Genomic DNA, 17,492 nt, shown 5'->3' on the forward strand with positions numbered 1-17,492 from the left:
TTTTAACTAATGGGACTGTTTTTTTATAAAGCACAGAACAGCTTGTTGTTGTTCTGAGAAGAAATGAGAAACATTTGTTAAGACTTTTAATCTCATACTTGTTTTGCATAAGTGATTATCGTTTTGATAAATGACGATTAAAAAGTCTACAAATACATCTGTCTGCACTGTAAAAAAAAAGATCCTATTTTTACGGAAAAAAACTTAAGCATTTTCACAGTAATTTTTCTGTTTATCAAAATCATCTGTAAAAACAGATATCTGTACAATAACAGTCCAACTCTAAATTTAAGTATTATGCTAATAGTGACAAATTAAATGTTTATCTCATTTTTTACAGAAGAAATACTGTAATTTTTAAAATAAAATAAAATATATTTGACTGTTTTTTTTTAAATTACATTCAAATCAGGTAAAATAACAGTCAAATAACTGGCAACAGCGGCTGCCAAACAAAAACCGTAAAATTAAGGTAAAAAAAACTTCATTCGAATTAAGTGCGAGAACCAGGAATTTTCCATAACAATTTTACAGAGAAACACATTTATTTTATAGATTTTGCCTGTAGTATTACGATGAAACACCTTTAATAGAGGGTATTCTGTATATATACATATCTAAATATATATGTATTGGCTGCACGGTGTTGTGGTGGTTAGCACTGTCGCCTCACAGTAAGAAGGTCCTGGGTATGCAACCACCACAGTGCATGTTCTCCCCAAGTAAACTGATCAGTGACTCTAAATATCCTGTAGGTGTGTGGATGTGAGTGTTGATGGTTGTATGTGTCTGTGTTAACCCTGTGATTAGCTGGCAACTACAGGACAAATCTGTAAAATTATGTTTTACTGCAACACCTTTGGTGTTATCACTTTATTGAAGGTGTTTGATCGTAATAATACAGAGAAAATCTATAAAATAAATTTGTTTCTCTGTAAAATTATTCCTGTAAATTGATGGTTTTGAATTAAGTCATTTGACCTTCTTTTTACGTTTTTTACAGTGTGTAAACCTTGTTCGGTGTTAATGGACTTAATAAACGCCTGAAAATTGCCACATTTGGGATTTGTCTCCCTTGTATTGTGGTTTGGACCGCCTGTCTACCGAGTAAACCCACTTTGCTTGAGCTCTTTCTGCAGTTTGAGCTTCCTAGTAAAGCCCCTTGATGGCACTGCATCCACTAAGGAGCTAGCATTATTGCCATAATGTCCCCTAATATCCCCTTAGTGATTTTCCATTTTTCCATATTGACATCCAACTCTGCAGAGAAAATGCCACTCCTACCTTGTTTACGTAACTCATACACCTGTAAAAGCCTAGACATAGAACTGTGGTAACCGTCAATGTGCATATATTGTACACCATATCATGTGTCTTCTCTATGTCTAAGAAGACATAAGATAAAATTAAACGCTCCATCCAGTCTAACTGCTCCAGGAAAAGACCAGATTTGCTCCACCACATTCAACATGTCTGATGAAGCAATATAGGGGATTTTACATTTATACAACGTTTATCAGGAAGGAATATTACAAGGATGTTGGAAACTTGTAGTTGTCCTACCCATCAGAAAAAACAGGAAAAGATCCCACTAATCCACCCAAAGATGGACACCACCACCATGAAGGAGCTATGACCAGAGGAGAGCTTTCTTAAGCTTAGTCTAGCCACAATGATGCTGGAGAACTATTGAGAACTGTTTTACCACCTTTTTAAAGACCAAGCGTTCACTGAATGGTCTGTTTTGAAATGGAAATGTGATTAGAAATGTATTCCTACTGTGAGGAACCCTAATGTTGCAGCTTATTGCTTCATTACAAACTCACCGGACCAAGAGGTCTACCTCTTCTCAGTGGAACTAAGCTTCAGGGATCAGAAGCCTGGAGCAAGTGTTTGCACCAATTACAGTAGAGTATTTCTATTCTGGAGTTTGTGTTACTGTCAGGTGCCAGCACTTAGCAAAACAGGTTTCCAATGAACTGAGAGGGTCCCAGGACAGAGGGTTGTAAAGCCTTATGAGGCATATTTGTCATTTTGGGATATATACAATAAATGGAATTCAAATGAATTGAATAGAAGCTGATCATAACGGAGACTGAAATCATAGTTTTAATAAACAACTTTAACAGACAACGGTAAATTGTGTCCATCTTTATCTGCAGCTGCATGACGGCAGCATTTAACGCGCAGAGCACTTCCAAACAGGTCACAGAGCTGCTCTATTTGGGAGGTCCTCCAAATCCTCGTGCAATGTTGTCGCTGGTTTCAGCCGCCTCCTTCAGCGCCTGCATCACCAGAATGTTCCTCTTCCTCGTCTCTTCCATCCTCACCGGATTCGACTCAGGCAGATTCTGATGGGTGGCAGAGACAGATAAAAATATTGTTTGTGTTCAACAGAAGCAAATTCTAGAATAGAAGCATATGAGCATAACTTGCACTTGCCCATGTCAGATGTAAAAATTGTAGGGGAAAAAATGAATGTATAGTAAGGAATTAATATATTGCTGCCACACACCAGTGACATCACCATGACTACAAAGAATGCCACTGCACAAGACCTAGAGCAGTGATTGAAGTATTGACTCACAGGGGGTGAATACCTATGCATTCAACAGATGTCATAATTATCTGTTATTGTTTGTGTCACAATAAAAGGTATTTTGCACCTTCAAAGTTGTGATGATCAAATGATCAAAACAAAAGGTATATTTAAGTCTATTTGAATTCCAGTTTGAAACAGTACAAAATGGGAAGTGGTCCAAGCGGGGTGAGTACTTATGCACAGGAACTAATGGCTTGTACATGAAGGCATAAAAGCTCACCAATGCTTTGATCGCCCACAATCTGTATCCACACAGGACGGTCCACTGTCAGTATGTAAAGAGGACCTCCGACTATCAATATTGGCAGAGATCCCCCCCTGTCTGCATCCACAGAGGACCCAGTAAGTGACAGCAACAGAATGGTGTTTGCTGATTTCAGCTCGGCCCTTAAACACGAGCTCCTCCATGAAACAGATAAACATTTACTCACAAACAGAGCCAAGCATCTCCAGTGTTGAACACAGGAGCGCCCCAGGACTGCGTGCTCAGCCCCCTCCGGTAACGCGGTCCACCCACAACTGCTACCCCAAATATGAAGAAATCTCTGTTGTGGAGTTTCTAGATGGCACTGCAGCCATTAGCCGGATCAAAAACAACCATGAGATTTCATAGGGAGGAAATCAATAACCTTCAGAGTGGAGCTCAGAGAACAAACTACTGCTCAATGTCAGTAAAACCAATTTTAGAAAAGGGAGGCGAAGATGCAGACCTGTCTACATCAATGGGGCTGAGGCTGATCATAGACCGCTTCATATCTAAAGTACGATGAAGGCCCAATTGAGTTTTGTCGAGTTTTAAAGAGGAGCCATCTAAGCATCCAGAATGCAAACATCCAAAAACTATCATGGGGTGTGTACGGTCCAGCACAGGAGAACTCTGCAGAGGGACCCAGAACATCATTGGTACCATCTACTGATCATGTGAGAAGAGGAGCCTGAAAAGAGCCCCAAGGAGCCTCATCTGGAAGGAGGCACAGAAGGATCAGCTTCTCTCCTCTGGCTGGGAGACTCCTCTCACCACCCTCCACATAAAATACAGTTTACTATGTGAAACTATTCACATTTCACACCTGTCTGTATACACAGATTGTTTCCATGATGTTGAATGTTTACTGTTAGCATGTAGACCCGACTAACCAGAGAACTGTTTTGTTGATGATGCAATGCACTGGAGGGCAAGTATTAAGTAATTTAAAGGAATGTACAACCTTCTTTGTCGTTCTGCTTGTGCAGCAGATGAGCTCTGACTGTATTTGGCTGTGCAACACGATGACAGTAACTTGTCCTTGAAGTTTTGACCAAGAAGGCGTTTTTGAATGAACGATGAATTGTTTCAGGTTAAACCCTTCTTAATGCTTTGGTTTTGTTGACATGGAGCCTATTTTCCGAGCCTGAGTTGCGTGAAGGGAAGCTTTTGCCAAATGAATCCGATACCGCTCGATCTCTGTATCTCGACACACTCCGTGTTATCTCACACATAGTTTGCTTCTCGCCTGAATGTTACTCAGGTGAATCACCTTGATGAGCTCTCTGCGCCTCTCTTCTCCTGGAGATATGATGGCCCACATCCCGTAGCCGAGCCCCAGCACGGCGACGAGCGCCCCGGAGCTCAGGATGGTTCGCATGGCGCTCATCGTGGAGTACCTGTCCGCTGAATAACTCCTAGTTGCTGCAGAAACAAACCTCCGGCAGCATCTCGTCTGCCCGGTTTGGTAATGTCGGACTGTGGGACAGCTGTCTTCTTCGTCGGTTTAAAGCGGAGTGCTTTGCACAGCGCCACCGGCTGTGAGGGAGTGTGTACAGTCACTGCTTTTCCAGGTTTATAATTTGGATTTTCCAGGCTAACAATCCAGCTTTACAGCAACTATCATAATACACAACACTCGCTCCTGTAATCACAATGCCAATTTGTCTCTGGTCACAGCGCTATGTGCACCCATGCAGGACATACGTGACGGTGAATTGGCGCCCCTGGTTGAGCATCATGGGAATTGCAGCGCGTGCTGCGCTTGACTCGCGCAGCTGAGAACGAACCAATGAGGAAAGAGCATTTCGGAGGTTTTCCGCTTTCACCGAAGTTCTTGACAGATCCGACTTTGGCTTGAAAGAATTCAAGATGGCTGCAACAGGTAAGCGTTTAACTTCTATCCAAAGTGCATTAAACACACTATCGGAAGTTGCGTCCGTCGTTATCCACGCGAATGTATATAAACAACTGTTAAGTGATGTTTTGCTCGTGTGAATTGAATAAGTCTCTGCTCTATATTTTGGAAAGACAGTAGAAGTGATCCAACAAGCTGACACGGTGGTAAAACCCCCAAAAGAAGCTAATGTTAGCTGGTGGGAAGTCCTGGACATTAAAGTGTGATAAACTAGCCTCCGAGTTTACGCTAGCCAGATAATCTCCTCTCTTACAGTCAGCATTTAGCCAGCTAGCGTTAGCACGCACAGTGCGAGTCGTTCTGAGAGCAATATACCAAGGGATTGAAATCTTTGGTTAGCATTAACATGACGCTATATTGCTATCGAGTTACCTTTACCCCACTACCGAACTGTCTACATTTACAAGTAGTAAGTTAGTTCACTTAAATCGTCTGACTGCCGCCTCGAGAGAAACATGGCCTTCCAAATGTCATATTGCATCGCAGGCAAATCCCATGCTAAGCTAAGTGGCTAACGTTGGGTGGGATTAGCATGCGAGTGGTTAGCAGGTTGCTACTTTGATTGTCAGCGCTCCCATTCCACACGGATTTGATGATCGGCACGACACATACTTGGTCACATTCTAAAGGTTAAATTCATGTTATTTTTGTTAGATGTGATCGATCGACTGGCGCGAGATTCCTCAGGCATTGCGTTTAGGTTGAGACCGGGTAATGTCAAGTGTTATTCTGTCCTGTGTCGTCAGACATAATTCCAAACGTAGGCAATCAGCTGTTCTTCGTCAGTGAAAATGTTTTATCTACTGGATAATATGTGATCCTTCCTCAACTCCTCAGTATGAACCTAATTTACCCGTCATAATATGTCCACTGCCCAGCCACACTGTCATACCGTTTCTCATTCAATGTTACCTAATTTAAAATAATCATTCAAAAGTCACAAACAACTCAAATCGGTGTGTTTGTGTATTATGTGTTTACATATTATTTATAGGATGTACATTTGTGTTGTTGAAGACTAATTAAATCATTTTAATATAGATATGTACAGCTTTTGGATGTGCTTTTTAGCTATCTTTTTCGAATCATGCACACTGTCAATGGGCTTTGATAGAGGTTTTGTGCTTAATGTTGTTGTATTGTGGTTGATGACTTTGGTGAGGCCTCTACATCCTCTACACATGCTATCACCATATTGTCTAGAACAGCAGTAACCTTTTCTCCCAACAATGTGATCCACTTTATTTACACAGGATATATATTCAGTCCACACTGAAATATGTCCATGTCATTGCAGGAAACTAGACAAGGGCCAACTCTTCTGCATTCCACTGTGCATGAAGCTCTCCTGAGGTTGTGCTGTCTAAGTGCTCCGTGTCCCATCTCTTCCTGCCTCTCATCATGTCCTCCACCTCCTCCTCCTACTCCTCCTCAGGGGAGACTAGTCCAGAGGATGTGCCCCGAGGTGGGGGCACCATCAGAGTCTACCTCCCCAACAAACAGAGGACAGTGGTAAGATGGTTGTCTGTATGGTGCTCTTAATCAGTGATGCCGCAAAACAAGTGTGAGAAGGCTGTAACAATAAGTGACAGCTGACTTTTACCACCTGTAAAAAAAGAAAAGAAAAGACACCAGCACTGTTGGTTGTCAGTGTAATTTTTCACACAAAATATGACATGGTTACGATTGACAGATTTGGTGTGAGATTTCACAGGTGTTGTCTGCCACCAAAATGTATTCAGCTTATTATTCCTATTACATGTAGATGTTCCCTTTCTGGTTATTCAAATGATGTGGCGACAACAAGCTTCTCATGCTGTTCCTGTCTTTCTATTGTTAACTAGCGAACTTTGTGATGAGCTCAGCAGACTCGCTCCTTTTTGGGAAAATCTGAGTGGATTGCTCTGCAATATTTACTGTCACAGAGTAAAAAAGGGTTGTTTGCAGGATCCATCTGAGCTCTTTGTTTTCCTGCTCCACTTTTTGTGGGAAATTAACAGAAATCACTATTTATCATGTCTGTTCTGTATTACTGTTAGAAATTCTGTAATTGTGAAAAAAGTTTTTTTGCTTCTCTGTGTTCCTAACATTCGTCCTTGTTACCTGTTTGTACCTGGCCAATGAATGTCTTTTCAAAGTCCCATTTGTTCAAATGCTGTTTCCTGTTTCCAGGTGAATGTTCGCCAAGGACAGACTGTGTACGAGAGTCTAGATAAAGCGCTCAAAGTGAGAGGCCTGAGCCAAGACTGCTGTGCTGTATTTCGTCTTCTAGAAGGGTAGGATTTGATTCTTGTCTGCAGAATTTCCTCCCACACCATATAGGGAAAATGGGTGGCATTCATCATTGCCAGCATAAAAGATCCAAAGGCAAAAGCAAGCAATTGGCTAAAGTCTATCATATGTGTTTTCTTCAGTATGGTGTGTTGATATATTTGTTGAACATTAGGAGGCAAGGCAGACTGTGTGGTGCAAACTCAAATTTAGTTTGTTGTTTATACATTCTGAATTTACATCACTCTAGTAACGTGTGTGTGATTTATTTTACTGGGAAGTTGCTGGATGTCATTTTCATAGCTTTGGCTATCTGTCTCATTACATTAATGACATTGCACTGATCATGTTGATTTTGGGCATTTGTAAATGCTGTGATAGATCTACCAAGAAGTCAGATACTCAGACAACACCGTATACCTTCTTTTCTTTAGTTAGTGTCAACATTTTAGGTAACCTTGCATTCAATTTGACCTGAATAAAGTGCTTTAGATCATCCTGGTGAGGCGTGATGTAAATAAACCTGTAGGTAAGTTGAACGCTTTTAAAAGTGCTGATGGTTTTCATGTCTTCGCCCCTCCAGTCGTAAGAGACTCACTGATTGGGACACAGACATCACCCCTCTGGTTGGAGAGGAGCTTCTAGTCGAGGTCCTGGATGATATACCCCTCACCATGCACAACTTTGTAAGTAGCTGGAAAACACATACACATGTTCAGGGCTTTAGGCAAATACCTTTTTATTTACCAACCTACTTATCAGGAAGTGGATTGCTTGGTGTTCCACATGCTATTTGGGTTCCCAGTCACACTGCTGGTGTAAAAACAACGATGGTGTCTTCTTTATCCACCCAGGTACGGAAAACCTTCTTCAAACTGGCTTACTGTGATTTTTGCCACAAGTTTCTTTTTAACGGCTTCAGATGTCAGACATGTGGCTACAAATTCCACCAGCACTGCAGTAGCAAGGTTCCCACTGTGTGTGTGGACATGGACACAGTGACCAAACGGTGAGCTGAGGGAGAAGGGTTCAGTCTCCTGCACTCATTCAGTTCACTTCAACTACTTTGACACTGTCTCTTTAGCATAGCAACCTTCTATAGTATGGTGGAATGGAATAAGGAAATATTTCTGCAAACTGGCAGCTGTTTTAAAAATATGTCCAATAATTTAAAACTCTTTTATAAGTCCACATACTTGCTTTAAACCACATTTCACTGTCTTCCCCAGCTTGCTTAGTACGTTTTCTAGTTAATGGAACTGTTGCTGAGGGCAAGAGTCAACACTCAACCTGCAAAACACAAGCATTTAGGACCAGACATAGGCATGATCATAGCAGCTTGTCTCATACATTTCTGTGTCCTTTCTTTGTCTGAGATCAGTGTTGATCTTTTCTGTCTGCTGGTTAATGCTTTTTGTTTCTGAAAGAAATGAACACTAAGCATCCAACTATTCAGTTGGTGGTTCCTGTTTTTGTTATCGGCTGAGTTCATCTTTGAGCCAAGTTTGAAAAATCATAAATTACTAATAAGATAAAACCTTATTCATCGCAAACAAAATTACTGTGCAGTAGTGGCAATACAAAGTGGGTAGAGTGTAAATTTATAATAAATACAAATAACAATTGGGTACAAAGTATCGATCCTAAAAATATAAACAAGTTATGATAGATCAGTCTGTGGGTTGCATGTAGATATGTAATAAGAGCCTCTCCAACTAAAAGTTCTCAGTGTAAATGAGTGTTCCTCTGTCTGACACATTGTTTCATTGTTTCTTGTGCTATCCCTTTTCTCCCATGTTTTGTCCAGGATTGATACTAATCCCTGCACAGATGAGTACCCACGGATACTATTACCAGAAAATTCCCCATCGCAGAGCAACCTAGCCTTAACCCCAGAGCCTCCTGGGTAAGCTCCTATACTAAACAAAGTAGATTTAAGCTTTGTTTATGCACTTGGTGCCGTAGCACGAGCCTCTGCAGATGGCCCTCGAGCTGCTAGTGTTTAGGGAAGCGTTTCTACTCTGTGCGCTGCGTTATTCTCTGAAACACCAGGGGGCGAACAAACAAAATATACAGTGAAGAATAAAAAGTGTAACCCATAGATACGCCCACATGCCATAAACCAAACTTCCCTATAGAGAGAAGGGGTAGACTTTTAGCTCATATTCACAGACTGCTTTATCTCCTTTTCTACAAGTCTGGTAAAGAAACCAGTCAAGTATCACATTCATCATAAAGAAACACAGGTTGAATATCGAGTAAACGATTCGATTTGGCTGCAAAATATTTACTTAAATGACCTTTTTTGAGACCTCCTGTTTCTAAAGCATCTCAAAGCGAACTGACCCGTTTAGTATAAGTGTAGAGCTTTTACCAGGGAACCCTTTGTGACAGTCATCAGCGCGGGCAAAGGCAAAAACATTCCGAGTTACAGGACTAAGTACGACAGGCGCTGGCTGAGCCGTGCCGGCTCCCCTCCGACAGTTTAGACTACGCCCAAATGGGAAGTGTACTCTCAGTCTGTGACAGTGCCACTCCTGTACAAATTGTGACTATTTAACTTGATCACTCAGGATGGACCTCCTGTCCCCAACCTCGGCTTTTCATTTCCCCATGCCGAGTGGGGAGGGCCAGTCCCTACAGAGGCACCGCTCCACCTCCACTCCCAACGTGCACATGGTCAGCACAGTGGGGCCAGCTGGTGCCAGCATTATAGAGGTCGGTGTTTGCTGCTCGCTTTTATTGTCTTTCATGTTTTGGTTTAATCTACCCTACCTACCTTTTATAACGAGTGAAAAGGTAACATCCCGACACCAAGCTGATTGAAAATGTTGTTCCAAATAAAGTCGTCAAACTGCTGACGTCCACAACTTTTACTTGTTAAAAGCCAAAAAGGATTATAATATGCAGGGTATCTCGTCCTTTTTAGGAAGCGCTGAAATTCAACAACATATTGGGTGCGTGAACTTTGTATTTATTCCTATATTTCAATTTGTATTCATTTTTAAACGTTTTTTAAAGTACTCTCTTGTCCCGCTTCCTCATCCTTACAGGCCCTGAACCGTCACCAAAACCCTCCACCAGCCCACCGTCTTCACTGGGCTCTCCGGGGAGGAGACCGCCAAAGTCTCCCTCAGAGCACAAGGAGCGCAAGCCTTCCTCATCCGACGACAAAAAGAAAGTGGTATGTAGACTTTGACCTTCGGGTTTCTACTGACAAGTGTATATGAAGAGATTGACTTATGCTCAGGCAGTAGTTCAAAACATTAAATTCATGCAATGTTTCAGCACCGAGGGGGCTACAGAGACTCGAGTTACTACTGGGAGGTCCACTCTAGAGAAGTCAACATCCAGAAGAGAATAGGTGCCGGCTCCTTTGGAACAGTCTTCAAGGGCAAGTGGCATGGAGACGTGGCAATCAAGATCCTTAAAGTCACAGAGCCAACCCCCGAACAGCTGCAGGCCTTCAAAAATGAAATGCAGGTCTTAAGGTGAGAAGTCTTACTCATGAAAGATCAAAAGCTGGTACATGGCTGGACCCTGTGCTGTCAGGGAGTCAACCGAGAGAGTGGTGCCGCCCTGGTTATTGAACACCAACACGTTGACATTTTAGCTTTTAGCTCGGTGGAGATCGCTGAAAAAAGACCTGAAATCCCACAAATGATCGTTTTAAGGCAATGTGAGCTTTCACAGCCGGACATTAAGGTGGACGTTATGATGTGAATGAGATGGTGAGGGACCCAACGCTGTTTACATGCACGTAGGGGACCATTTGTCTCTAGACTGATGAAATGTGATGCACAACGTTTGGTGGCTACAACTATTTTGTGCAAAAAGCACGTCAGTGGCCCTAATCCAAGGATGCTGCTTGACTACACAGCCTGACATCGTGATACTGGGCCACGTACACAAGTAGTTGCCTTTATTAGTTACTTTAACTTTATGCCCTGGTTGAAAAATACCAAAGTTCCCCAGGTTTCTTGTTTCTTATGTAATGTAAAATGTTTTTATTGGGACCATCAACTCCCTTCCAGAGTAAATATTCTTATGGCCCCTTTCTTTACATCCACGATTAAATTCTTTACATTTTTACAAACACTGGGCTCTGTGTTTCAGTTCACAGCATTTGTGAGTCAGTCTTTGCTTCCATTCCATTTATGATTGTTTATTTGAAGCGGGAGCAGGAGATTTGAGTCTTGCCAATCACCACTGCGTTCATTCCCGCTTTTGCCTCATAAGATTTTGTGGTGGTACTTTTCATTTTGAAAGAGCTCGGCTAATATCAAAACTCCTAATGTCCACTAAACTCATCATCATCACCACCTCAGACAGGGACAAACTTTATTGGGTGTTTGCCAAAGAAACAGGCTCCTAACCTATTTAGTGCCACATTTTAATTTTCCAACACATGCTCTGTGTGTGTGTGTGTGTGTGCGTGCACGCGCGTCTCCCAACTTAATGGTAGTGGTAATACCGCTGAATGTAATCAATAATTTAACCTGTGGAATTTCTAACACAGCTGTAAATTCTGTTCTTCGCAGGAAGACTCGCCACGTCAACATCCTGCTGTTCATGGGTTATATGACTAAGCCCAACTTTGCCATCATCACCCAGTGGTGTGAAGGCAGCAGCCTGTACCGCCATCTGCATGTCACAGAAACCAAGTTTGACACTATGCGGCGCATCGATGTGGCCAGACAAACGGCACAGGGCATGGAGTAAGTCCACCAATCACTACACATCAGTGTTTCCCCGGGGTTCACAACTGCAACTGGCCAAAGGGGGGAGGTAGTGTTCGCTCCGGGTGGACACACTGCGAGCGTGTGCACGTGTCCAGGGCTGTCAATAAATTATTTCTTAATCTCACATTTTGAAATCCATTAATCCCAATTAAAATTGATTTTTTTCTTCTAAAGACTACATTTGATAAATAAATCAGCAATCACTTTAGGAAGCGGGTATTTTAGACACTGTCGTTTAATTTTTTTTGTATTTTGTAAACTAGAATTCCACCCGGTGGAACATGTTGAACCAGCGACTCTTCCTGCTGTCCTCGTGCACTGTGCTCTCAACTCTCCATCATTTGTGCCAACAACCTATTGATATTTATCCAAGACCTTTTCCAACTACGGTTCTTTAGGGACACTGATGGTCCTCTTTAGGGTGGATGTTGAGATGGAAGTAGCCTAGCAGCTAGTTTAGCCTATCAGTGTGTGAAGTACTCATCCTCTTTCTGTTAGACACATGGAGGAATCCCTCGGCACAGTTCTTCCGTTTGTTTCACTTCCAATGCAAAAAGCTTTCTTCATCTTCCACTACCGCCTCGCTCTCTCCATTGAACTGACTATAGCACGCAGCGGGGTCAGCAAACACTGCGAGTAAAAACCAAGTTGCATTTACCGCATTAAAGTATTTGAACTCGGCCACAATAATCTTAGAGTAACGCATAAACTTTGACAGCGCATATATATATATATATATATATAATTTTTTTTTTTAAATAAATATATATTTTTTGCTGGGGGCAATTTTGTGTTAGGTTGTTTTCACTTTCCGTAACCTTCTCTGATGAGATTTAATGTGTTGCTATGTTTCAGCTTCGTAAAGGCTGTTAATACTGTAGTCTCTGAGGAAGCTGAGGGCTGAACACTGTGGCTTTCTGCTTTCGTGCACCATGCTATAAGTGGAGTCGTGTCTAAGCCTCGTCCCTCACACACATGAATTCACTGATGTTTTTTCACTGTTTCAGTTATCTTCATGCAAAGAACATAATTCATCGAGACCTGAAATCAAACAGTATCCTTTTCTTTCTGTGGTCCACTTCCACCCTCTTTGCTTGATTGTGGTTACTCCTACTATGGAATTGTCCACCAGACCTTTGTTGTACTGTGTCCTGAGCTGTCCTGCTAGATATCTTTCTCCATGAGGGCTGGACTGTGAAGATCGGAGACTTTGGCTTGGCCACGGTGAAGTCTCGGTGGAGCGGCTCTCAGCAGGTGGAGCAGCCCAGTGGATCCATCCTGTGGATGGTAAGCCTCTTACTCATCTGGTGAAGAGACGTCCATCAAACAGAACTGAACATTAATAATGGCTTAACAGCTTACTGGTCTTCACCCAAAACATACTTCAACTTCTTTAATCAAACATCTTTGGCATTCTTAGTTTTGATGAACATAAAATTGGTCTTTTGTTTGGATTTAGTAACTTTAGCATTAGTTGGTCTGCTTTTTGTGATGGAATATTTGTTTGACTTCCTGGTCTGCGCTTAATGCTTTCAATGTTTTTTAGATACAAATGAGAGAACTGTGTTTTCCCAGGTTCTGACTTTAGAAGGGACTGAATATGACAAAAAGTCTGTTCATTGAGCTGTTTTCTTTTCCTGAGGCTCCCGAGGTGATCCGAATGCAGGACACCAACCCCTACACCTTCCAGTCAGACGTATACGGCTACGGAGTGGTTCTGTTTGAGCTGATGTCAGGGACTCTGCCTTACTGCAATATCAACAACAGAGACCAGGTGAAGAGACACTAGTCCTCTGTGTTCATTACATTACAATCACATGCAAGTGCATTTCAACCATTAGGTCCAAACTCAGAAGAACAAGAAAGGGCAATTTCATCAAATAAGCAGATTTACAACTTGTTATAGAAAAGAGCCATTAGAAGTAGAATTTTAGCGTTTTTAGTCTAGGTATAGTCTAAAGAGATGTGTCTTTAGTTTGAAGGCTCTCTGCAATCCTGATGTCATCAGAGACCTCCTTCCACCATTTAGGAGCAAAGAGTGAGGGAGGAACAAGCAGTGTTCATACAGCGCTAGTCTGCCTTAATCATTTAATCTTTCATGCTTCATCAATCTCATGATGATTTGGTCTTTTGTAGTTGTTGAGTCTTTAACTTGAGGCTTAGTTAAGTGTACATTTTGATCTACTGGTGAGTGAGATGGAAAGCGAGCAGCATGACTCCTCTGGTAACGTGAAGCTGTAGAAGCTTCTCCACTACCTGACCAACAGGCAAAGCAGCACTTGACGTCAATGCTCGCCAATCACTGAACATTTAGCATTCTGCCTATTATTATTATCATCCTGTTATCAAGTCCCATGCCTGCTGGTCAGAAATATGAATACTTTTAAAATACAAAAAGTCACTAATTAACAGTATTTTAGTTGGTCTCCATCCATGAACTCCCTCTGTATTTCTCAGATAATCTTCATGGTTGGACGCGGTTACTTGTCCCCGGACCTCAGTAAGCTCTTTTGTACCTCGCCCAAGTCCATGAAGAGGCTCATCGTTGACTGTCTAAAGTTCAAACGAGACGAGAGGCCCCTGTTCCCACAGGTGAGTAGCAACTCAGAATGTTATAGCTTAGTTATTATACCTAGTCTACTACCGTACAGTTCCATGTGAAACACACATCATCTAGCACCAACTGCAGTGTTTGAAATATCACTTGATGTCATTCGTCTCCATCCGGCCTTTTAAACCATTGTAACAGTTGCCTCTCATCCGGTTTTCCTTCATCAGATCCTTGTGGCCATCGAGCAGGTTCAAGACCTGCTGCCAAAAATTGAGCGGAGTCGCTCTGAGCCGTCGCTCCACCGGGCCGTCCATGCTGAGGACCTGAACCCCCTCCTGTTCCACACCACCAGGCTGATGCCCCTTTAGGCGCGGCCTGTCCAAACCACAGAGGGACCACGAGGCCCGACTCCCTGCCCCGCGGAGCCCTGCGACTGTAGCACTCAGTAAAACTCAGTCACTGTAACGCATTCCTCCGTCTCCTAGTGAATCCTCTGTTCCACAAAGATCTACTCATTCGGGGAAATCATTGTCTCTAGAAGGACCTTTTGCACGTACTCTATCAAACCGATGCTTTGCACATACTGTCAAATTTGGTTGGCCATTTTCAGTAGTAACGTAGTCTTACTCAGCCCTTCTAAAGAAGGACTGTAATCTTATCCAAAATATTGAAACTACGACACATTAACGTTAAGTCCTTCTGTTACCTTGGAGACAGCTTCTCTGCACCTTGGGACTGTTTAGGGGAGTTGGAGGCTGCAGTCAAAACGTTGACATTGGAATTCTAAATGAAAATTCAAATGATTGTTACAACTAGAGTCCAATAGTGTCTTTGTAGAAGTGTTTCCAAAGGTCCACATCTATTGAAAAAGTAAAACTGTTGGACTGAAAAGAGAGTTAAAGTCTGAATGAGCACCTGGCTGGTAGAAGTGGAGCAGTTAGCCCTGCAGGGCCTATAATGCATATCATCTGGTTCTCTTATTCTCACAGTAACTAGGACATCCCTGAAATGGTATCCCACCACAACGCTTGTTCTCATATGTTCACACTGAATGCAGGATTACCAATATTTTGACAATGTATACAGAAGGGTTGGTCTCATAATTGAACTTGTCAATCTCATTCCAAAAATACACAATTTCAAGATATTGATAAGTTTTTATTTTTTTCCACTTCAGAAAAATGCTTTAAACTTCCTGGCCACTCCCACGCAGCAGAGTATGAACATGACATTGTGATGTATGTGCTCTGAGGCGCTCAGTAGACTCAGTGCACAGCAACTGCTCAACGTTGTGTAAAAAGCTCCCTGTGTTGGTCAATGAAGCAAAGTACGCTCTGTGAGGTCCAGTCCTCTCCCAGAATGTCCTCAGGCTCCAGGCCACAGGGGGGCTGCTGAGGCGTGTGTATATATGCTTATATTCCAGCCTAAAGTGGAACTGACAGGCCATAGTTCCTTTGAGTCTTAATGCACATGGTGAGCTGCGTTGCTGCTCCATCCAGAGATGACACACCGCTCCTTTGTGGTCTTCAAAGTGTGTTCTTACCACCACTGAGTGATGTTTCACAGTCACCCGCCCACACTCCATACAGTACTGTGGCTGTTGGACATGGAGGACACTGCGTCACTCCAGACACACTGGGAGGTGTGAGAAGTGGAGTTGAGCTTTGTTCCTTCACAAAGCTTCAGATGCTCCAGATGAGTGGGCAGCTTCTGCTTTGAAGCATAATGAAGCCTTACAAGTTGAATGAGCTCATGTAGCTAGCTGGCTAGTTGAGTAGCATCGACGGGAGCCGTCTCTGACTGTGGTCCCGAGCTCGTCCATCAGCAGACTCTCCCCTCTGCGGGGCCCCGGAGGACAAAGCAGGACGTCACTCAGAGAGGCGTTGGTGAGCCGTGTAGGGAGATGCCACGGTGGACATCGAGAAGCTTCTCAGGTGGTGGGGTGATTACCTGTGCTACGTCCTTTATGAAATACTGCTTAAAAACCAAAGTAGTCATTTCATATCGGTTTTTCTTATTATTCATGGCTCATAAAAGGAATCCCACAGAGGGGCCGGTGAGCTGGTGTCTCCTTCACTTGAACCAGCTGCTTTGATCTGTGGCACCGTGTCCTCCGTCTGGTTGTGTTGCTTCAGGTTCCTAACTGTTGTCCATGATGAAACTTGGTGTGGATCTGACGGTAACAAGCCTTTTCTCTTCATCAGTGTGGGTTGCCCTCTATCTTCTGCTCTCGGGCATAATTGGTCATCATGGAAGTATTTGCTGAAAGATACTACTGAGTCACCTGGTCGAGGTGAGGGGGGTGTTCTTTGAACTGGCCTTGCTTCTCTATATTGTGTCAGCAGATCACACATTTAGACTCGGATATGTCAGCGTGGTTACGGGGGGGCTGGGTTCCCTTCCTGTTACTCATTCCAGTCCATTAGGTGGGTGTGTGAACTCGGGTTTGGAAATATTTTATTTCTGTCTCTCTTATTTATTGATGTCTTTGCAGATGTTCTCGAGTACATGTTTACAGAGAGACATCGCTCTTTGCAACACCGACGTCATCCCGAATGACGTCTGTCCCGATGCCGTCCCCTGCAGGTGTATTTCTAGTGGCTTGTCTTTAAACATCTCGAGCACAAACTAGGTATCAAACCTGTTAGCAATACTTTGTTCATGGGGTTTCACTATGACAGGATTTGTTATTGGTAACACAAACCCCTGAAAAAGGAACCTGTGCAGCAGTATTTGAATGGCCTAATGGCCCCAGGTTCCCAGTGTCGATGCTCTCAGGGCACCTCTCCAAAGGTTTGGTTAGTCCCCAGTTCGGAACCAATATTGGCACTGAGTCACATTCACGATAGCGTGCTGCTCCTGAAGACGTCCTGGGGGGGCTGTATCAGAGTAGTTTGTTTTCATATCTTTAGGGGAATTGAAATACGTGTTCATAGTTTCTGAGGTGTCAGGGTGTTGAGTCGGCAATAAATGGTATATTCTTCTGTGTACAGTTACATTTTTTTTTTTTTTAATTACAAAAATTGTAATTGTCTATTTTTTGTGTTATGGTTTCAAAGAACAAATTATTTTAATGTGTAAAGGAAATCTTAGTATTTTTTTAGGGTTTTTGTCTTAAAATATTGATGCAGGATTTATTCTTTAAATAAATACATCTGTGTTAC

General features: G+C 42.6%; 2 protein-coding genes across 3 annotated transcripts; one reads left to right on the forward strand and one right to left on the reverse strand.

The window, feature by feature from the left end:
- Window positions 1–2,091: 2,091 nt before the first annotated feature.
- On the reverse strand, window positions 2,092–4,512 carry LOC119224751 (ubiquinol-cytochrome-c reductase complex assembly factor 3). Its single transcript, XM_037482026.2, has 2 exons — window positions 4,120–4,512; window positions 2,092–2,351 (listed from the first exon to the last, which is right to left on the reverse strand). Exons 1-2 carry the CDS (start codon window positions 4,234–4,236, stop codon window positions 2,220–2,222), a joined length of 249 nt encoding a protein of 82 aa, XP_037337923.1. The 5' UTR covers window positions 4,237–4,512; the 3' UTR covers window positions 2,092–2,219.
- Window positions 4,513–4,637: 125 nt separating this feature from the next.
- On the forward strand, window positions 4,638–17,451 carry araf (A-Raf proto-oncogene, serine/threonine kinase). Of its 2 annotated transcripts, XM_037482022.2 has the most exons (16): window positions 4,638–4,731; window positions 6,062–6,276; window positions 6,937–7,040; window positions 7,619–7,721; window positions 7,890–8,044; window positions 8,843–8,941; window positions 9,609–9,753; window positions 9,965–9,992; window positions 10,089–10,219; window positions 10,324–10,526; window positions 11,577–11,753; window positions 12,785–12,831; window positions 12,946–13,064; window positions 13,420–13,551; window positions 14,235–14,369; window positions 14,556–17,451. In XM_037482022.2, exons 2-16 carry the CDS (start codon window positions 6,166–6,168, stop codon window positions 14,694–14,696), a joined length of 1,830 nt encoding a protein of 609 aa, XP_037337919.1. In that variant the 5' UTR covers window positions 4,638–4,731; window positions 6,062–6,165; the 3' UTR covers window positions 14,697–17,451. The 2 variants fall into 2 exon arrangements, with proteins under 2 accessions (XP_037337919.1, XP_037337920.1); XM_037482023.2 differs by lacking the exon at window positions 8,843–8,941.
- Window positions 17,452–17,492: the final 41 nt, after the last annotated feature.

Source organism: Pungitius pungitius, chromosome 5 (assembly GCF_949316345.1).
Source record: "Pungitius pungitius chromosome 5, fPunPun2.1, whole genome shotgun sequence".
NCBI lineage: Eukaryota > Metazoa > Chordata > Actinopteri > Perciformes > Gasterosteidae > Pungitius > Pungitius pungitius.